At 32.8% G+C, this 22850-nt stretch overlaps 2 protein-coding genes across 2 annotated transcripts; both read right to left on the bottom strand.

Moving 5' to 3' along the window:
* Positions 1 to 2831: 2831 nt before the first annotated feature.
* On the bottom strand, positions 2832 to 4593 carry LOC149649639 (uncharacterized). The gene is made up of 3 exons (XM_089849209.1): positions 4533 to 4593; positions 3534 to 3803; positions 2832 to 3165 (listed from the first exon to the last, which is right to left on the bottom strand). Exons 2-3 carry the CDS (start codon positions 3705 to 3707, stop codon positions 2836 to 2838), a joined length of 504 nt encoding a protein of 167 aa, XP_089705335.1. The 5' UTR covers positions 3708 to 3803; positions 4533 to 4593; the 3' UTR covers positions 2832 to 2835.
* Positions 4594 to 9079: 4486 nt separating this feature from the next.
* LOC149649638 (uncharacterized) lies at positions 9080 to 11086 on the bottom strand. The gene is made up of 2 exons (XM_089849176.1): positions 10952 to 11086; positions 9080 to 10684 (listed from the first exon to the last, which is right to left on the bottom strand). Exons 1-2 carry the CDS (start codon positions 11084 to 11086, stop codon positions 9080 to 9082), a joined length of 1740 nt encoding a protein of 579 aa, XP_089705302.1.
* Positions 11087 to 22850: the final 11764 nt, after the last annotated feature.

The raw sequence follows: 22850 nt of genomic DNA, 5'->3' as shown, positions 1-22850 counted from the left end.
TCCGCCTTGAAAACGGAACTGTACTCAACCGAACACATCTTGATCGACAGTCTAGAAAGTTTCAGCAAATACACCAACGCTAAAATTATATTTAGCCCTACCGACAGCGCCGTCAGATTTTTTAAGGAATGGGTACGTTTAGTGTTTGTGTATAAAAGTGCCTTATTGCTATCTCGGTGTAATATTAGGAAAAGGCCACCGTGCAAAATGAACCCCAACTGTCCCTGGCTTCGAGAGTACAATACGCGGAAGTAGATGACCTCTTAGACATTAATACGTATACGGACGTATTTTTGGGAAGAACTGGAATCCTTGTACCACAGTTTTACATCGAAAATCTTATGTCAATTCTTCTTGAAAACGAAGCAGATGCCGGGAAATTGCTTTTCTACATCAACGCAAAGCGAATCAAAAATCTGTTGTTTGTCTTTCCTGTCAGTAGCGAAACGAAAAGGTGTCCTGAGTATATTGAGCAAATGACTCTTGCGTAAGAAATAAATGGCTTTGTATCTATTGCACGGCATTGAATTCATTGATGAGAATTTGCAAATTATCTTTCATTCTATTTGTCTTTCATTTTAGAACGATGGTAGCCACCGAGACAAAATTCTCGGATTACTTGTTTTTCAAAAACAATTTCTACATTTCGAGAGTTACATGGAAAAAACCAGCGAAAGGCCTGTCAGCAATGTCAATCAACGAAACACGCGGGACATTCATTTTATTCGTCTACGGTTTGGGAATTGCCACAGCCACCTTCATCGCTGAAATTATTATCAAATTAGCATCCATCTTCAACGGAATGTGAAGTCCTTTTTAAAAAAGTTCGGCATGGTTTAATATTTCTTTATGTCCGGAAAAAAAACTACGCTATGAAAAGATTAGCCAACATGTTTAATAGTAATAGCAAAAACAACACCATGTAGCTTTGTACTCATTAGGATTAATTAATAAAAATTAATATTAAATTATAAGTTACTTGACAGGCTGCTGGTCAGAATCCTGACACAAAGAATCTCGACACCAAAATCACGACGAAAAAAATCCCGACGCCGAAAAGACATTAAAAAAGATTAAATCTAAATTTCGAGATTCTTTGTATCGGATTTACGTCCATGAATCATTTGAGAAAGTAATAGTCCTTAATTTAAGATTAATTGAATCAATTTAGCTTCTCCTGTTTCAATTCTAATAAGAACAATTGAAACTGAAACAATAAGGAGGGCGCTGGTCAAGAGAGATTGACGTCACCAATTTTGAAAAAGATGACGTCATAAAATGCAGCGCTGATTGTTTGGACAAGAAACCAAGGAGATAGCTACACTTTTCAGTGAGTGTGTTGAGGGGGTAGTTTAGGCCTATTTATCCCTCCCCCGTATTAACTGTTTATTTTAGTCCTGTTAGGTCAAAAGCTTAATTTTCTCCTTCGATGGTAGAAGAATATAAATAATAAAACATTAGAAACTTTCAGCCAACGCGTCGTTATTATTATATATCACGCGATTCAAGAAATACCTTTTTCCCTTCACATTTCAAATCGATTAACACCGTTTCGTTTTGTCAGCCAGATGTGTGCCATAATGGAGTAATATTTAACGAGGTCTTGTTACAGTGCAAAAGCACTTGAAATAAAGCATTGATTATCACTCAGATAAAACTACTCCGAGCAAAATGGCAATGAAAAATTAAAATAACTTTAAACAACACTCGCGTTATTTGTGGTCGTTCTTCAGATATTCACTTGTGTCTGTTTGGTGGAACGCCTGGTCCCCCTTCTTATTTTGTCAGTGATTCCAAATGATCGAAAGTAAAAACACAACAGATAAAAGAAAGAATTTGAAGTGGGCGTGGCCTCACTCTCATGGGTAAAATTAGTTGAGGGCCTTTTTTATCCTGGGGGTTTGCCTCCCTCAAGCTCCGACCAGTGTTTTACACGGATCACGTGGTACATTTCATCTCCTTATGCCACTGATATTTTTAAGTTTCGAAAGAAAAACAGGACAAAAGAAAGACAAACAGCTTTTCTTACCATGGTTTTTGTAGTAACCATGCTTTATATAAACAATTTGGGGGAGAAAATTACAAAACAAAAATCCTTGACGGCAATCGAGCGATGTTAGCTCATGTTTCGTACAAATAAAGCTTTTAGAAACGGAATATTATGGTTAGGCTTTTTTTAATTACTTGGGAAAAAGTACAAATGATACTTTCCCTTTCGTTTATATTCAATATAGGGGAACACAGTGAAGTGGATAATGCGAATTAGAACATGAAACGACCGTATCGAAAAATAAACGTTAAAGAATGGTTTTCATGGGTAAGAATTACACAGAAAAAACTATGTTTAGAATCTAAACATTTTCCTAATTGTCAAAATGCAACAGAGTTTTGAACACATGAATATACTAAACATGTTTAGGTCTTATTTGTTTACATCCTGAACATGTTCGGTGTTTTTTCTGTTTAGGCTATAAACACGTTTACCTTCAGATATTTAGCATTAGAACGCGTTGAATACGTAATTTTAAGCTTCCCATATTTAGCTTTACTATGCGTTGAGCTTCAAACATTTTGGCTTTTTAACATTTTATTTAGCTTAAATTATTTAGCTTTTCAACACTTGAAATTGTGATGTTTAGCTTTACGAAATATGCACGTTTACTTTTCCAACATCAGAATTATGAACGTTTAGATAGAAATATTTAGGTTTTCAACATTTGCTACTTCAATATGTTTAGCTCGAAAATAATGAAAATAATTTTGCAAATTTCAAAAATTGCCTAGAGAGATTGGCTTATTTATTATTAAAAAACAACATTATTAATGGTACAAAAACTAATCTTCTATTGTTTCAAGCATTAAATTTTCCAAGCAGTTGTCTTCAACAAACTTCAAATAGTTAAATGATTTAATAAATGTGGTTTTTGGTGATAAATCCTTAAGCGCATATTCTTGCAGGAATCCCAGTACTTGACCAAGTACACCAGGGTAGCTCAAATCAAATGCATAATAAAATGCTAGCAGATAGTAAATGCTAGTTTTTAAAGGCAATCCACAATTAATTTGAACTTCCTTGAATAAAATGTAAACTTCTTTTTCACTTTCCGTCTTTTCTACGACCACTATTTGTGGCGCATTTTTCAGGGTTGAGACAGGTGGTTCATCCTATAAAACACTGTTATTGTAAGCACTAAGTTATCATCTAAGTAGGCATCTTTTAATACATAAAGTTAATAGGAAATTTGCGTAGCCCTATTCTCAACGTATCTAGGCGGATTTTGTGGGAAGAGCTATAAGTAATTTTACGGAGCAAATAATCTATCTCGCTGTGCTATGAACCTTGCACGAATAATCTATCTCGCTGTGCGATGAACCTCGCGCGCACCTGAACACGCGCTGACGTCAGAATCATGAGCCGTGACAGATAGCACTCAAGCCCAGCCCACAAGACCCGCATGGAAATTAACATGAAAGATATGGGGAAAAATGATTCCCACTAGCTCTATGTATTCCTCCCAATTATGTATTCTTACCTTAACAATGTTTATCTTTGAAAAATCCTGTTTTCTGTTCTTTACTTTGACATTCTTAACAGTCTGACCTTTAGAGCGTTTAATCTGGGTAGTAGTTTTGAGTTTCCTCTCCAAGAATTTTACTAAGGCCAAATCCGTATGAAAATTGTCTTCGAGGTCTTCTTCGTTGAACATTTTCTCCTTCTACAAGTTATACATTTTATCGAAATTTGTGGTGAATAAATTTTTGGTATTCGTCCTATTTAGCATGAGATTTAACTCAGCTTCAAGCTGTAACAAAAAAAAAAGAAATTAAAATTGCTGAATATTAAATACAATGTTTCAGTTTTTCAGAACTCGCATATAATAATTACTGAACTTTTAATGAAACTTTGTATTTAGGTTAAAAAAAAGGGGTGGAAAAGAATAATTTATCTTTGGTCACCAAAGTTCAGCAGAGGTAACGTTCGCGATGGTCGCCCTTTAAGCATTTCGATCGGACGGTATCAGTTTCCACACTTATCACGAATTTAAAATGGCCTTCCTTAAAACTCCGGCGTCAGAAGCGCAGGCTCCAGCATCTTTCGGACATTGTCTTTTCTGCAAAACCCAGCCTTGCAACACTACCAGTCGCCTCAGCACCCAGACATAAGACGGAAGCAAATGGGAGGCAATATCTACAAAGGCCACATTCACGGACAAACGCAAGGTTAAATTCATTCTTGCCGCGCACTATTCGGGACTGGAACGCCATGCACATTCCAGAGGCCAGCCTCATTTCCCATACAGAGACTTTAAATTTTTTTAAGCGAATTAAATCCTAATTTAATAATTTTACAAATTTTATAATTATACAACTATGTTATGATTGCTAGTCGTTTATTGTTATCATTCTAACATTCAATATTATTGTACATAGACCTTGGTGTGATGGGCATAAAATGCCTTTTTCCAAGTAATAAATTGAAATTGAATCATGCAGTCACAGAAAAGTTATAAAAACAAAATAAATGTACTTACAAATTGAAAATGTGAGAGCTGGGGAAACGTTTCCAATATTTCACAAAATTCACGACTGCTATCAATAAGCCATTGTCTTCTTTTTCCAAATGTCAGTCGATGAAGTTTCAGTAATTTTGGAATATCCATGTCTTTTTCAGCAAAAGCCACTTTCAGTTCAATTAAAGCATTCTCGTAAGAAATGTCTTCAGTTTCCAATTCCACATTATAGGACGAGCTAGCTGGTGATATTTCATTCTTCTTGCGTTTTTTGGTGATTGCGCCCTCACCACTCCCGATTCTCTTCTTTTCTAAGCCACCTGATGTGCCTTATCTTCTGAGACAGCTTCTGAATCAAGTACTTCTAAATTGACATTTTAAAAAAAAATTTAAAACCAATTATTTCAAACTAGAGCCAACAATTTCGCCCAATTACAACTTACATATGGTACTTTACTTGTCTTGTCAACATGTATGCAAGGGTATTTCCTTAGCATTAGTTGACCAACAGCGTCATATTCTCCTTTTGTGTCCATCTTATACACGGCAAGAAGGCCGTAAGCTAATTGCGAGACAAGTTCAGAAAACATTGCCATAGGCTTACCATCCGCCAATCGGGATTCTACATAGTCAGAGAACTTTGGTAGAGTAATTTTTATTTCTCTTTCAACTGGTTGCTGCTGAAAGTGAAGTAAATCAATTTCTAGGTGAGGCAAGCTGCAAAGGGATTACTCTAACGAGTCGAATTACGGAAATGAAGCTATCTTCAACACTTAAATTACCAAATCCTTGAAAAAGTGGCTTTTCAGGCTTTTTTACTTATATTTGAGCCGGAAAAATAATTTCTAAATATTTTTCTAATTTAAATAGTTTCTAAATATTTTTCCAATTTAAATAGTTTCTAAATATTTTTCCAATTTAAATAGTTTCTAAATATTTTTCCAATTTAAATAGTTTCTAAATATTTTTCCAATTTAAATAGTTTCTAAATATTTTTCCAATTTAAATAGTTTCTAAATATTTTTCCAATTTAAATAGTTTCTAAATATTTTTCCAATTTAAATAGTTTCTAAATATTTTTTCCAATTTAAATAGTTTCTAAATATTTTTCCAATTTAAATAGTTTCTAAATATTTTTCCAATTTAAATAGTTTCTAAATATTTTTCCAATTTAAATAGTTTCTAAATATTTTTCCAATTTAAATAGTTTCTAAATATTTTTCCAATTTAAATAGTTTCTAAATATTTTTCCAATTTAAATAGTTTCTAAATATTTTTCCAATTTAAATAGTTTCTAAATATTTTTCCAATTTAAATAGTTTCTAAATATTTTTCCAATTTAAATAGTTTCTAAATATTTTTCCAATTTAAATAGTTTCTAAATATTTTTCCAATTTAAATAGTTTCTAAATATTTTTCCAATTTAAATAGTTTCTAAATATTTTTCCAATTTAAATAGTTTCTAAATATTTTTCCAATTTAAATAGTTTCTAAATATTTTTCCAATTTAAATAGTTTCTAAATATTTTTCCAATTTAAATAGTTTCTAAATATTTTTCCAATTTAAATAGTTTCTAAATATTTTTCCAATTTAAATAGTTTCTAAATATTTTTCCAATTTAAATAGTTTCTAAATATTTTTCCAATTTAAATAGTTTCTAAATATTTTTCCAATTTAAATAGTTTCTAAATATTTTTCCAATTTAAATAGTTTCTAAATATTTTTCCAATTTAAATAGTTTCTAAATATTTTTCCAATTTAAATAGTTTCTAAATATTTTTCCAATTTAAATAGTTTCTAAATATTTTTCCAATTTAAATAGTTTCTAAATATTTTTCCAATTTAAATAGTTTCTAAATATTTTTCCAATTTAAATAGTTTCTAAATATTTTTCCAATTTAAATAGTTTCTAAATATTTTTCCAATTTAAATAGTTTCTAAATATTTTTCCAATTTAAATAGTTTCTAAATATTTTTCCAATTTAAATAGTTTCTAAATATTTTTCCAATTTAAATAGTTTCTAAATATTTTTCCAATTTAAATAGTTTCTAAATATTTTTCCAATTTAAATAGTTTCTAAATATTTTTCCAATTTAAATAGTTTCTAAATATTTTTCCAATTTAAATAGTTTCTAAATATTTTTCCAATTTAAATAGTTTCTAAATATTTTTCCAATTTAAATAGTTTCTAAATATTTTTCCAATTTAAATAGTTTCTAAATATTTTTCCAATTTAAATAGTTTCTAAATATACTTAAAAGATTATGAGGGTTTTTTTTACTTCAATAAAAGCACCACGGTTATAGAGGTTTTAAAGAAAAAAAGGCCAGAAAAACCATTGTTTAGGAGGTCATGGTCCTTGGATTTTAAAGAAAGGCTCAGAAAATTATTTTAAAGCTATAATATCAGCAAATAAACTTACCGATACTTTAGATATATAATTTAAATCTCCATTTTCAACTGATGCGAAATCAATATCAATTAATTCGGAAGGATTTGGAAAAGGTGTATTTTCATAATTGCTAGTGCTAGTTGATGCTGAACTATTAGAAGGAACATCACTAACATCACAATCTTGGACTAATATAGTCTAAATTAAAAAAAGGGAAAATTTAATAGGTGGCATTAAAGGGATAATGAAGAAGAAAAACGTTATTTTTTAATTCATTATGAGTGTTAAAAATATGCAAAGAAACATTAAGATATCTCATCAAACCATTCTCATTAATTAATTTTTAAAGTTGTGATTTTAGCTCACTAACCCACTTCCAAGAAACTATAAATACGGAAATTTCTTTAAAAAAAATAAATTTTCAGCGACTCTTTCAATTCTGTAGTCAAGGATTGGTCGCTTCAACGCTCATTAAACTTAATTTCCGCGTTATTATTGGAATTAATCTATTAAATAGGACTAGTTCGTGCTACAAGAAAAGTGTTGTATATCGTAAAAAACGCTTGGACCACAATCTAGTCCAATTTCATAAATTAATTCCAATAATAACAGTGAAACTAAGTTCAACGAGCCTTGAAGTGGGCTAATCCTTGACCGGGAAAACAAATGAGTGAGAGCCCTTTTTAGCGGCCCCTGATTGGCTATGGGAAAAATTCTTTTGTTTTTAATTTCCATCTTCAAATGTTTTTATGCATATTTTAGCACCTTTTATAAATTAATTATATCTTTTTTCTACTTCTTTATCTCTTAAAAACGAATAAATCAATTGCCAGTCGTAAAATTATAAAAACATCTTTAAATGTTAGTCCTCACTTTAGCTTCATAAAATTCATTTTCATTTATAATCATGATGATTTCTCCCGCAAATAACGATAAAACTTCCCACTCGTCAATTTCAGTACGATCCGATTCTAACACAGCTTTCAATTCTACATTGGAGTTTGCATTTATGTTCAACTTGACGCATGCTGAAACGTTTTATACAAACTAAACTTTATTCCGAAGCCTTAATCTTAAGTGAATGAATTAGATTTTATTTTTTTACCTGAATTAAGAAATTCTTTGAAGCTGGTTGCCACTACAGCTTTCCTTATTTTTCGATCCTTTGATGTTATTTTAAACAACATAATACTTAAGTTGTTTAATTTTAAGTTAAAAAATATAATTACTAAAGGAAAACCCGTTTGCAAAACTTAAACAGGACTAACTGCACGAGTAGCGATCTGAAAGTGAGCTTCAAAGAAAATCCACTCTAGAGTGGGAAGAAATAAAATTCCCCAAAATTTTCTACTATTCTTAGTAGGCTTTGAACTCTCTTATTCCCTTAATTAAAAACACCTGCAGCCTTTGTCAAGTTGGAAGACCATGTAGATCGAGGGGTCGGATAGTTCAATTTTGAAGAACGGGTTTTCTGCGCTTTCAGTGTTATATTTGATGAAAATTGAGATTTTAGTTGGCATAAATGTCCAGTCTCTCATTGCATTGTGTTAGTCAAATACACCCAACTGACCTTCAATTTACATTATGTACAAAACGTGATTCCCTTATTTTCTCTCTATTAATAAAGTGCCATGTCCCACCAGTTTCAGATACGTTTATAGCTTTCTATTCATTGCAATTGGAGGCTGTTTTACTGTAATATTAAACAGTGCAATCTTGCGGTGAATCCCAATTAAAAGCTATAAAAAGATTTCAAATTAAACATACCTAGCAAAGTTGTAATCCTAGATATAGTTAAAGTATCTCCACATTTTCAGCATTGTATATCATTACGAGTAACTTGTTTTCTGCGATATAAGACACTTGTGGCCACATGTACTTGAGTTTTTTTATAGGATATAGAAGTTTTCTTCCTGAGTTTGGCTTTGTACAAACATAACGATTCAAATGTTTGTCGAAAAAGTCTATTTCAGTTTGGATGGCAATAACATAAGCTTTAAGATTTATGCAAACGGGATTTATAACGGCCATAAAAGTTGGGCCGATTTCATCGGAGAATTCTTTAACCAGAATCGTACCACTCTGATATACATGACCATAGATTTTTATAGTCGGGCTCACATGCATAAATTTAGTATCTGCTGCATTTTCATCAAAGTTAAGAAGGAGATTCCTTATATCTTCCTCCAAATTGCAGTCGTAGCCTTCTTTGACTTGGTCAATATCGCCAAGAAAATGATGATTTTACCACCATAACCATTGGCTTGATTCAAACAGAGCCATCGTTTGTGCTTAAATGCCATTGTTTTGGGTACTGATTTGAAACACCTCCATTTTTTCCCCTTGAAATAAGAGTGTTTACTTTCAAATCTCATGCAAGAGTGATACCGTAATGGACCGTAGTTTCTTAGTTGCTCGGGAAAATGTACCAGGTAATGCATTTTTGGGGTAACACTGGAATTAGGGTACAATATTTGAAAGTTTTCGTTATGCTCTGCAATTAGGCATTTCAGATTTATAACAGTATTGTCATTGGCGACTGTTGAAAAGCATATCTGTGTTATTTGGGTCAAAGTTAAAAAAATTTTCCAGTGTGAGTTATCAGCTGGTACTTCACTGCCAATGTACAAAGGCATGAAGAATATCAATGTCTTCATTGCTGAAGCTGTTTGTTTTAATTCACCGGATGACAACAAATGTTTCTTTTCAATCAAAGAGGGTTTAACTTTTAGCTCATGTTTTTCATATTTAAATGACTGGATAGCAAAGTTTAATTGCTCAAGGCTAAAAAGTTTAAGCTCATAAATGAAGTGGTGGAGCATTAGTCGAATTTCATATTTAACAACTCCCTCTAGAAGTACGTGCATTGGATCAATTAGGAGATCTTTGGTTACTTGGAAATCAGGTATACCAAGTAATTCTGATGTTCTGTTCACACCATATTTTCTTGACCAGTAGACTCTCGTTTTCTTGGTACAATTGGTTAATGCTGTTAGACGATCAATATGTTCCTCTTCGTCACGCAGTGGAAATGTTTCCGACAAAATTGAGGACTTAATTTCAGTTTTGTTAATTTCGCAAGTTCTGCAAAATTTAAAAGCGTTTCCTACACCTTCTTTAAATCCACCTATTTCTTGGGCAGCGAGAGTATCCCCAAGTATGAAAGCCAATTTCCCCTTTACTAATCTCTCCACACCATTAATTCGACAGGTTATACCAGCATGTAAGTCTTTCATTTCACGTTTGAAAGTTTCAAGTAACAAATTTGTTGGAAACTTCTTTAAATCCTTTTGCTTAGCAACTGCGAGAAGATGTATGGAAGCTAACTTCGAACGTAAGTACGGCGGAAGGTTTAGCAGTTGCCAGTAAAATACAGTAACTTTGTGAGTTTTAGCGTGAGCCCCAATAGGGTTGCATATTTCCAAATCATCCAGATATAGTGAAAATAGTAAATTTAAAACTCCATTTTCTGATTCAATAGCTGGGCATTTACGTTTCAATTCAACACCATCAAAAATATCTGATATGACATTTGAATCGCCCCGGTTCAATGATATAATTTCTTCTACATCTGGCATCGCGAGCAAGTGCTTGACTGACGTCACAAATGGAATATATTGTGCAAAACATGTTGTAACAATATTTGATTGCTTTTTATCTTCACCGAGTTTTAGAGCAACAGGTTCCACATAGTTCATTTTAGTTTTGAAAAACCTATCTCTCTTGTAAGAGCTTTCTAATCCTTGAAATATATTTCTTTCCCCGACATTTACGTTAGCCTGATTTTAATGAACAATTAGTTCCGAGGTGGTCGCCATAATATCTGTTATTAGATCATCCGATAAACCATGCTTCTCTTTGAGTTTCAGGAGGTAAGATGCCTCAATATACTGCTGGGTAGATATTACTGGTTCATCGTCAGATTCACATTAGTCACGATCATCAAGGGGAAATTGAGCATCGTCTATCAGAACGTTTTCCGCAACTTCAGAATTAGAGTGTTTTCTTAATTTATGACTCCGATAAGAATTATAATTTCTGAATACCGCACCGCAAACGTTGCACCGAAACGACATTTTAGCCAAGTGTTTGTGGTAGCGGATATAATGTTGTGTTAACAGTTTATCATATTTAGTGTAATATGTACAATATTGGCACACTTTCAAATCTGATGTTTCCATAATTAGCTTGATCAAAAACCGAAAAAGGATTTTTCAAGTGCACTTATTAAGAAAATATAAGCTGCTTTCAATTAACATTAAGTACTTCGGATGATTGTTAGCACAACTAAAAACATCAGCGAGTCAGTGACAGACTGACAGTGACAAAGGCTTAAATCAGGCTATACTGATTTGTGTTCCCAGCTGCCCAGCGTCATTCTTATTACACTAATTCTTCTGTGAGCAGAATTATGACATATAACTATATCGTGACAAAGTTAACCAAAAGTAAAAATCACCTCTTAATTTTCATAATTACAATTTCCAGCGAGTCCAGCCTTCAAGCCTTTAAGAAAATTCATGACCCGGCGTGGGTGAATCAGTATAGGGCGACGACTTCTGGCGACGCCTATCTGTACTAAGAATTTGTTCATTGTTATACTAGGCCTTCTCTCTCGTTTTTGCATGAATCTTTAGTATTTTGAGTTTTGACACATCCGAGATTACTACCGCGCTCTGCCGGTGGGGATATTTACCAGCTTACCACGTTCCAGATTAAAAGTCGAATTGAGAAAAGGGTATCCTTGCTATGTAGAACTATTTGGGTTGACGTTTTTTTAAGAATAAAATTGATGTAAAATGTTAATCACACTTCTTAATTTGATACTCGGGGCAGCCGTTGCTCACTCGAATGAATTGTAAACAACTCAGATTGGGTTCCTACTTGAAACTTAGGACATGTAAAACCATGTCGAAGTCGAAACTGTTATCAAAAGTGAAAAAACTAACACATTCATGTTTCAACCCTAATTCCCTTTCTGCGCCCAAACATCCAATGTGAATTCCTAAATGTTAACATTTAGGTTTATGTTTATAAAACGGAACGTTTAGGCTAAGAACGGGTCTCGTGCTTAAAGCAGCAAGGTAAAATGTTTATCATCGCAATGTTTAGCATAAGAACACGGTGGTGTTTATAAATTGAATGTAAAAATCTAACGTTTAGCTTTAAAACGTGTTTAGTTTCATATAATACATTCAAAACCTAAACATAGTTTTTTCTGTGGGGAGGATCAACCTCACAGCGACGCACATCCATAGAGCCAAATTCCATAAGGGGCTTTATTTTCTTTGCGCGACTTCTTGGTTGTCCGGACAGGTTGTGGCATAATGCCCTAAGAGTCCGCACTTATAGCATTCTACGCGACTTAAATCGTTTTGCGCTGGCTTCACCAGCGTAGGAGTCTTTGACCTATTGGCATTGCTTGCGTTTGGTTTCGCAACCTTTGATTTCGTGCCTCCCCCCGGCGGTTTAGTTAAAACCGCGGCGGTGGGAGAATTTCTTCTCCCACTGGATTCACGCGAGGCAGACTTTGCCCCTTCAGTAGGATACAATGAGCTAGAAGGGGTTGCTCGTAAAATTTCTTCTGTTACGCAGGCCTTTTCTATAAAACTGCGCATTGTCCTTATGTTTTCGTTAAAGACGTGGATGCCTATTTCGGGGAGGATATTTCTCTTGCAAATACCAACAAGTTCAGAGTCAGTGTACGGAACGCGTAGGTTCTGATTCATCGCGGTAATATTTGCGATGTACGCGTCAAAAGATACATCGGCGGGTTGTTTAAACTGAGTTATTTCTAGGCGGAGGGATTCCTCCGCTCGCACAGAAAAGAAATAGTCTCTAAACGCGCCTTTTACTGTACGCCACGTAATTGTTTGATTTGGCCTATTCAAGTCTCTAAACCAAATTAATGCACGGCCCCTTAATATTTGTGGGAGAAACGCGATAATGTCATGGTCTGCCATGCTGTGATATGCAGCGAATTCCGTTAAAGTCCGAAGGAATTCCGGCGCGCTTTCACCTTCGACACCACTAAATATTAAGTCAGGGGGCGGTTTAGGCCTATTTTTGGTGGCTGGTCTAGTTCCTATGTTTGCTAATGTAGTTGCGAGTGTTTGAATAGTTTGAATCAAAACATTCGACGCTGCACCTTGCGGTAGCGGCGGCGGAGGTTGGAATCCTCCTGCCGCTTGTCCTTGACCATGCGCAGGACTAGTACCAAGGCTTGGAGGAGGAGTGTTCCTCCTCGGGGGAGTATAGGATCCCGGTAACTGCGCGTTGAGAGCCGCGAACAAAGCATGCGGATCGGCGGGATTCATGACGCGACAGTTTATTCAAGCAAGGCACAATGTAAATCGCACAAGTACGCGTTTAATCACAATTGGTAATGTTAGTCTTAACAAGTCCTGGCAAGCTCGCCACTTTATGTAACCGTAAAATTTAAATGTAGGAAAGGGGGCCTAATTTCACGATCCACAAAGATATTTAAATTAAAAGAACACTCAGAAGTTCCCAGGTTGCCCGTTTAAAGGACTTATTGTCCATAACTAACTTATATTTACCAAATGATCCATGGCGAGGAAGGATAGACTCAGAGTTGAACAACAAAGAACTTTTAGTAAACATTTAAGCAAACAATAAACTGGTTTTTTTCGCGAACACGGACTAGACTGCTGTGTACAGATTGTAGACGGGGGTTTTTATCCCCGCGAACTAATGTTTTTTAATAGATTGACAGCGGTGGCGCTAAGGCGCCACTTCGGGACAATTTAATATTATACAAAAATAAGTATAACAAGTTGGGAAAACCAAAATATTACCTCTCCGTGTCGAGAAGATTATATAAACTTAAGTATCCAATGAAAACGTCGACCTTTTTGCCCTCATCCTTTCCCGCGCTTTGCGCTTCCGCATTTCATCCTTACTCTCAACATTATCTTCCTCCATTTTACATACAAAAATCAAATACTCACAAAAAGAAGCGGCAAAAACCTGCTGGCTCTTTACAACCACTTAATTTGACTTAATATCCAATTTCCAACAACAATAATATACCAGTAGTTTAATTGACAACCTACTAGCATCGAAATTCTCATTAAGAATGGATCCCGCGGATAAAAAAGGCCAATTTTCAACTAGGTGGGCGTTATCTCATTAGATTTGAAAAATATCATTTGTCTCTTTTACCAATGCCTAACCGTTTGGATTTTTTTAAAGCAATCTTAGCATCAAAAAATAAATGTTTTATATTCTTATTAAGAATAAAACAAGAGGATAAAAAAGGTCTGTCCTCTCGTATTTTTTAAGCTTTTATCATGATTACTCTATACAACAGTAACAAGGAGTATAAACCCATTAGTGGAAGCAGTATTTTTTTTCGAAACAATTTCGCTTATGTTTATCCTCTCTAGACTTCGCTAAAAATGTATTACTCCTACGTAAAATATTAATAGACAGGCAAGGATTCATACCGTTAAAGAAGGAGCGCAATATTATCCATATTTTCATTTCATATACAGAGAAAAGAAATTATTATGTTTCTGAGAGGAGCTTCCCATTTTTGTTGTTGTTTTGAAAAATATATCGCAATGCACGGGCCTTGATAGATAAAGGAGGCAATGAATGAAATATATCACAATGCACGCGCCTTGATAGATATAGGAGGCAATGAATGAAATATATCACAATGCACGGGCCTTGAAAGATATAGGAGGCAATGAAGGAAATATATCGCATGCACGGGCCTTGGTAGATATAGGAGGCAATGATAATCTCTCTCTTTGAACGAGAGGTTTATCTTTAATAATTAAATAAATATAATTATTTTTAATTATTTTAATCTTCAATAATTAACATTAATAATAGTTAAATCGTTTAAAATAAAGTTATACCTATTATCATCTCAAACTTTGCTAATATTGACGTTTAAAGTGAAGGGTACCCCTCTTGCCCGCTTTCTTCAGATTTTGGGGTATATATACGATTCGTTTCCATTATAATAGTAAGGAAAAAGCGCAATTACGAAAACCTTTGGTGGCGATCCCACCTTAGGGAGGCTAGACGTTTCTCGTAACCCTAGCTGATCGCCGCGTATATCCTAAAACCAAACGATGATAATGGAGTAGAAGCCAATGATACAGATTGGTGTCTATGTGGAATAGACGGAAGAAGGTTGGTGGTGTTTAGAAGGCAGTATGTACAGACTGGTGTCCAAGTGGGATGGACAAAGACCAGAAGATGGTGGTGATTAGATGCCAGTACGTACAGACTGGTGTCCAAGTGGGATGGATAAAGACCAGAAGATGGTGGTGATTAGAAGCCAGTATGTACAGACTGGTGTCCAAGTGGAATGGACGAAGACCAAAAGATGGTGGTGATTAGAAGCCAGTAAGTACAGACTGGTGTCCGTGTGGGATGGACAAAGACGAGAAGATGGTGGTGTGAGAACTCAAGTAGAGGAGCCATTTCCGTGTCTGTGAAAGCAGTTCGGAAATGGCGAACACGTTTGCTCCGATACGCAAACTGCGAACGCGGTCACGTGGGTGTGACAACGGACAGACAGACAGACAGACAGACAGACACACACACACACACCCATACATGTCCTACATTGCTTATGAGGACCGAGTTTAAAAAGTCACTTACGGGGACATTTAGAAAACGCAATATCTCCTCCGCTTTTATCGTAAAATCGAAAATATATTTCACTTTTATGACTTGTTTCAAATTGCATCTTAAAATGAATTCCAAATATTTTTAAAGGAAACTTTTACATAATTTTCTTTACAATCTTTATGGGGACCAAAATCTATGACGTATTTCCGGTTAACTTTGTCCCCGTAAGAATAGCAATGCACTTATATTCTCTAAGCTTGAGTTATGGGTAACAAAATGTCTCAATTCAAAAGGAAACGGAATTTAATACGTTAATACGATAAGAATTAGCCGTAATCAAGCAGCTGATATTGTCAAGATTCATTTTGAAAACTTAAAAATAATACTTGTATAAATTTAGAAAAATCATAAATAGTAATACAAAACCTCAAGAAACAAACTATTAAAAACTTAAAACTTGGAACAATGATCCACCTACCAAATGTCAAACAAAATTCAATTAAAATGGTATATATCAAAATTTTCATCAAGAACAAAAATCATTAAAGAACGTTGGAACAATGGCCTCATAGAGGGTGGTAAAATTCAATTTTAGAAACAATTAAAAAATATATAGGCCCTATTAAAAATAAAAATTATTTTTAGTGCTTTGTACGATATCTTACGAACTTTACTAATTCAAATTTACTAATCCAAAATTAGACGCAAATTGGGTAAATTATAAATTTGAAGTAAAAGATTTTTTTGAATAATACTATACACGACAACCTTCGAAGTTAACTTTTATTCATCCATATGAAAGATAATAAAAAAATGTTGGGAATGGGGTCCCCATAGCGGATGTATTATTTCAAACTTAAACACAAAATGTGATTTACTACAGATTTCAATTTAACAGAAGGAAATCAAAAACACGAAGATATTTCTACTTCGTTCTACGATATCTAGATAAATCGCATTATTTTCACTAGAAGCAAAAAACATGAAAAACCGTTGGCTCAAAGGTCCCCGTAAAGGGTTTAAAAATCCAAAATTAGACACAAAATGGTGTAAATTTTAAATTTCAAGTAAAAGTTTTTTTTTGAATAATACTAAACACGACAACCTTCGAAGTTAACTTTTATTCATCCATATGAAAGATTATAAAAAAATGTTGGGAATGGGGTCCCCATAGCGGATGTATTATTTCAAACTTAAACACAAAATGTGATTTACTACATATTTCAATTTAACAGAAGGAAATCAAAAACACGAAGATATTTCTACTTCGTTCTACGATATCTAGATAAATCGCATTATTTTCACTAGAAGCAAAAAACATGAAAAACCGTTGGCTCAAAGGTCCCCGTAAAGGGTTTAAAAATCCAAAATTAGACACAAAATGGTGTAAATTTTAAATTTCAAGTAAAAGTTTTTTTTGAATAATACTAAACACGACAACCTTCGAAGTTAACTTTTATTCATCCATATGAAAGATTATAAAAAAGTGTTGGGAATGGGGTCCCCATAGCGGATGTATTATTTCAAACTTAAACACAAAATGTGATTTACTACATATTTCAATTTAACAGAAGGAAATCAAAAACACGAAGATATTTCTACTTCGTTCTACGATATCTAGATAAATCGCATTATTTTCACTAGAAGCAAAAAACATGAAAAACCGTTGGCTCAAAGGTCCCCGTAAAGGGTTTAAAAATCCTAAATTAGACACAAAATGGTGTAAATTTTAAATTTCAAGTAAAGGTTTTTTTTCAATAATACTAAACACGACAACATTCGAAGTTAACTTTTATTCATCCATATGAAAGATAATAAAAAAATGTTGGGAATGGGGTCCCCATAGCGGATGTATTAATTCAAACTTAAACACAAAATGTGATTTACTACAAATTTCAATTTAACAGAAAGACATCAAAAACACGAAGATATTTCTACTTCGTTATACGATATTTAGATAAATCGCATTATTTTCAGTAGAAAGAAAAAACATGAAAAACCGTTGGCTCAAAGGTCCCCGTAAAGGGTTTAACAATCCAAAATTAGACACAAAATGGTGTAAATTTTAAATTTCAAGTAAAAGGTTTTTTATGAATAATACTATACACGACAACCTTCGAAGTTAACTTTTATTCATCCATATGAAAGATAATAAAAAAATGTTGGGAATGGGGTCCCCATAGCGGATGTATTATTTCAAACTTAAACACAAAATGTGATTTACTACTGATTTCAATTTAACCGAAGGAAATCAAAAACACGAAGATATTTCTACTTCGTTAGACGATATCTAGATAAATCGCATTATTTTCAGTAGAAGCAAAAAACATGAAAAACCGTTGGCTCAAAGGTCCCCGTAAAGGGTTTAAAAATCCTAAATTAGACACAAAATGGTGTAAATTTTAAATTTCAAGTAAAAGGTTTTTTATGAATAATACTAAACACGACAACCTTCGAAGTTAACTTTTATTCATCCATATGAAAGATAATAAAAAAATGTTGGGAATGGGGTCCCCATAGCGGATGTATTAATTCAAACTTAAACACAAAATGTGATTTACTACAAATTTCAATTTAACAGAAAGACATCAAAAACACGAAGATATTTCTACTTCGTTATACGATATTTAGATAAATCGCATTATTTTCAGTAGAAAGAAAAACATGAAAAACCGTTGGCTCAAAGGTCCCCGTAAAGGGCTTAAAAATCCTAAATTAGACACAAAATGGTGTAAATTTTAAATTTCAAGTAAAAGGTTTTTTATGAATAATACTAAACACGACAACCTTCGAAGTTAACTTTTGTTCATCCATATGAAAGATTATAAAATAATGTTGGGAATGGGGTCCCCATAGCGGATGTATTAATTCAAACTTAAACACAAAATGTGATTTACTACAAATTTCAATTTAACAGAAGGAAATCAAAAACACGAAGATATTTCTACTTCGTTCTACGATATCTAGATAAATCGCATTATTTTCACTAGAAGCAAAAAACATGAAAAACCGTTGGCTCAAAGGTCCCCGTAAAGGGTTTAAAAATCCAAAATTAGACACAAAATGGTGTAAATGTTAAATTTCAAGTAAAGGATTTTTTTGAATAATACTAAACACGACAACCTTCGAAGTTAACTTTTATTCATCCATATGAAAGATAATAAAAAAATGTTTTCAATGGGGTTCCCATAGCGGATGTAGTAATTCAAATTTAAACACAAAATGTGATTTACTACAGATTTCAATTTAACAGAAGGAAATCAAAAACACGAAGATATTTCTACTTCGTTCTACAATATCTAGATAAATCGCATTATTTTCACTAGAAGCAAAAAACATGAAAAACCGTTGGCTCAAAGGTCCCCGTAAAGGGTTTAAAAATCCTAAATTAGACACAAAATGGTGTAAATTTTAAATTTCAAGTAAAAGGTTTTTTATGAATAATACTAAACACAACAACCTTCGAAGTTAACTTTTGTTCATCCATATGAAAGATTATAAAATAATGTTGGGAATGGGGTCCCCATAGCGGATGTATTAATTCAAACTTAAACACAAAATGTGATTTACTACAAATTTCAATTTAACAGAAGGAAATCAAAAACACGAAGATATTTCTACTTCGTTCTACGATATCTAGATAAATCGCATTATTTTCACTAGAAGCAAAAAACATGAAAAACCGTTGGCTCAAAGGTCCCCGTAAAGGGTTTAAAAATCCAAAATTAGACACAAAATGGTGTAAATTTTAAATTTCAAGTAAAAGTTTTTTTTTGAACACGACAACCTTCGAAGTTAACTTTTATTCATCCATATGAAAGATAATAAAAAAAATGTTCGGAATGGGGTCCCCATAGCGGATGTATTAATTAAAACTTAAACACAAATTGTGATTTGCTACAAATTTCAATTTAACTGAAAGACATCAAAAACACGAAGATATTTCTACTTCGTTATACGATATTTAGATAAATCGCATTATTTTCAGTAGAAAGAAAAAACATGAAAAACCGTTGGCTCAAAGGTCCCCGTAAAGGGTTTAAAAATCCTAAATTAGACACAAAATGGTGTAAATTTTAAATTTCAAGTAAAAGGTTTTTTATGAATAATACTAAACACGACAACCTTCGAAGTTAACTTTTATTCATCCATATGAAAGATAATAAAAAAATGTTGGGAATGGGGTCCCCATAGCGGATGTATTAATTCAAACTTAAAAACAAAATGTGATTTACTACAAATTTCAATTTAACAGAAAGACATCAAAAACACGAAGATATTTCTACTTCGTTATACGATATTTAGATAAATCGCATTATTTTCAGTAGAAAGAAAAAACATGAAAAACCGTTGGCTCAAAGGTCCCCGTAAAGGGTTTAAAAATCCTAAATTAGACACAAAATGGTGTAAATTTTAAATTTCAAGTAAAAGGTTTTTTATGAATAATACTAAACACGACAACCTTCGAAGTTAACTTTTGTTCATCCATATGAAAGATAATAAAATAATGTTGGGAATGGGGTCCCCATAGCGGATGTATTAATTCAAACTTAAACACAAAATGTGGTTTACTACAAATTTCAATTTAACAGAAGGAAATCAAAAACACGAAGATATTTCTACTTCGTTCTACGATATCTAGATAAATCGCATTATTTTCACTAGAAGCAAAAAACATGAAAAACCGTTGGCTCAAAGGTCCCCGTAAAGGGTTTAAAAATCCAAAATTAGACACAAAATGGTGTAAATTTTAAATTTCAAGTAAAGGTTTTTTTGAATAATACTAATCACGACAACCTTCGAAGTTAACTTTTATTCATCCATATGAAAGATAATAAAAAAATGTTGGCAATGGGGGTCCCCATAGCGGATGTAGTAATTCAAACTTAAACACAAAATGTGATTTTCTACATATTTCAATTTAACAGAAGGAAATCAAAAACACGAAGATATTTCTACTTCGTTCTACGATATCTAGATAAATCGCATTATTTTCACTAGAAGCAAAAAACATGAAAAACCGTTGGCTCAAAGGTCCCCGTAAAGGGTTTAAAAATCCAAAATTAGACACAAAATGGTGTAAATTTTAAATTTCAAGTAAAAGTTTTTTTTGAATAATACTAAACACGACAACCTTCGAAGTTAACTTTTATTCATCCATATGAAAGATTATAAAAAAGTGTTGGGAATGGGGTCCCCATAGCGGATGTATTATTTCAAACTTAAACACAAAATGTGATTTACTACATATTTCAATTTAACAGAAGGAAATCAAAAACACGAAGATATTTCTACTTCGTTCTACGATATCTAGATAAATCGCATTATTTTCACTAGAAGCAAAAAACATGAAAAACCGTTGGCTCAAAGGTCCCCGTAAAGGGTTTAAAAATCCTAAATTAGACACAAAATGGTGTAAATTTTAAATTTCAAGTAAAGGTTTTTTTTCAATAATACTAAACACGACAACATTCGAAGTTAACTTTTATTCATCCATATGAAAGATAATAAAAAAATGTTGGGAATGGGGTCCCCATAGCGGATGTATTAATTCAAACTTAAACACAAAATGTGATTTACTACAAATTTCAATTTAACAGAAAGACATCAAAAACACGAAGATATTTCTACTTCGTTATACGATATTTAGATAAATCGCATTATTTTCAGTAGAAAGAAAAAACATGAAAAACCGTTGGCTCAAAGGTCCCCGTAAAGGGTTTAACAATCCAAAATTAGACACAAAATGGTGTAAATTTTAAATTTCAAGTAAAAGGTTTTTTATGAATAATACTATACACGACAACCTTCGAAGTTAACTTTTATTCATCCATATGAAAGATAATAAAAAAATGTTGGGAATGGGGTCCCCATAGCGGATGTATTATTTCAAACTTAAACACAAAATGTGATTTACTACTGATTTCAATTTAACCGAAGGAAATCAAAAACACGAAGATATTTCTACTTCGTTAGACGATATCTAGATAAATCGCATTATTTTCAGTAGAAGCAAAAAACATGAAAAACCGTTGGCTCAAAGGTCCCCGTAAAGGGTTTAAAAATCCTAAATTAGACACAAAATGGTGTAAATTTTAAATTTCAAGTAAAAGGTTTTTTATGAATAATACTAAACACGACAACCTTCGAAGTTAACTTTTATTCATCCATATGAAAGATAATAAAAAAATGTTGGGAATGGGGTCCCCATAGCGGATGTATTAATTCAAACTTAAACACAAAATGTGATTTACTACAAATTTCAATTTAACAGAAAGACATCAAAAACACGAAGATATTTCTACTTCGTTATACGATATTTAGATAAATCGCATTATTTTCAGTAGAAAGAAAAACATGAAAAACCGTTGGCTCAAAGGTCCCCGTAAAGGGCTTAAAAATCCTAAATTAGACACAAAATGGTGTAAATTTTAAATTTCAAGTAAAAGGTTTTTTATGAATAATACTAAACACGACAACCTTCGAAGTTAACTTTTGTTCATCCATATGAAAGATTATAAAATAATGTTGGGAATGGGGTCCCCATAGCGGATGTATTAATTCAAACTTAAACACAAAATGTGATTTACTACAAATTTCAATTTAACAGAAGGAAATCAAAAACACGAAGATATTTCTACTTCGTTCTACGATATCTAGATAAATCGCATTATTTTCACTAGAAGCAAAAAACATGAAAAACCGTTGGCTCAAAGGTCCCCGTAAAGGGTTTAAAAATCCAAAATTAGACACAAAATGGTGTAAATGTTAAATTTCAAGTAAAGGATTTTTTTGAATAATACTAAACACGACAACCTTCGAAGTTAACTTTTATTCATCCATATGAAAGATAATAAAAAAATGTTTTCAATGGGGTTCCCATAGCGGATGTAGTAATTCAAATTTAAACACAAAATGTGATTTACTACAGATTTCAATTTAACAGAAGGAAATCAAAAACACGAAGATATTTCTACTTCGTTCTACAATATCTAGATAAATCGCATTATTTTCACTAGAAGCAAAAAACATGAAAAACCGTTGGCTCAAAGGTCCCCGTAAAGGGTTTAAAAATCCTAAATTAGACACAAAATGGTGTAAATTTTAAATTTCAAGTAAAAGGTTTTTTATGAATAATACTAAACACAACAACCTTCGAAGTTAACTTTTGTTCATCCATATGAAAGATTATAAAATAATGTTGGGAATGGGGTCCCCATAGCGGATGTATTAATTCAAACTTAAACACAAAATGTGATTTACTACAAATTTCAATTTAACAGAAGGAAATCAAAAACACGAAGATATTTCTACTTCGTTCTACGATATCTA

Source organism: Phalangium opilio, unplaced genomic scaffold, assembly GCF_054372755.1.
Source record: "Phalangium opilio isolate 3A_F unplaced genomic scaffold, DU_Popi_V2 ptg000087l_1, whole genome shotgun sequence".
NCBI lineage: Eukaryota > Metazoa > Arthropoda > Arachnida > Opiliones > Phalangiidae > Phalangium > Phalangium opilio.
The sequence above is the reverse complement of the archived record's forward strand: the minus strand, read 5'-3'. Positions and strand labels throughout refer to the sequence as shown.

What these genes read in the sequence shown, in the direction of transcription:
- LOC149649639 (XM_089849209.1), bottom strand. Translation starts at nt 3,707, where the DNA reads ATGTTCAACGAAGAAGACCTCGAAGACAATTTTCATACGGATTTGGCC. An exon ending in CAAAGATAAACATTGTTAAG is followed by an intron (nt 3,166 to 3,533) that starts GTAAGAATACAT and finishes AGTGTTTTATAG; the next exon opens with GATGAACCACCTGTCTCAAC.
- LOC149649638 (XM_089849176.1), bottom strand. Translation starts at nt 11,086, where the DNA reads ATGGAAACATCAGATTTGAAAGTGTGCCAATATTGTACATATTACACT. An exon ending in GGTGCAACGTTTGCGGTGCG is followed by an intron (nt 10,685 to 10,951) that starts GTATTCAGAAAT and finishes CATTAAAATCAG; the next exon opens with GCTAACGTAAATGTCGGGGA.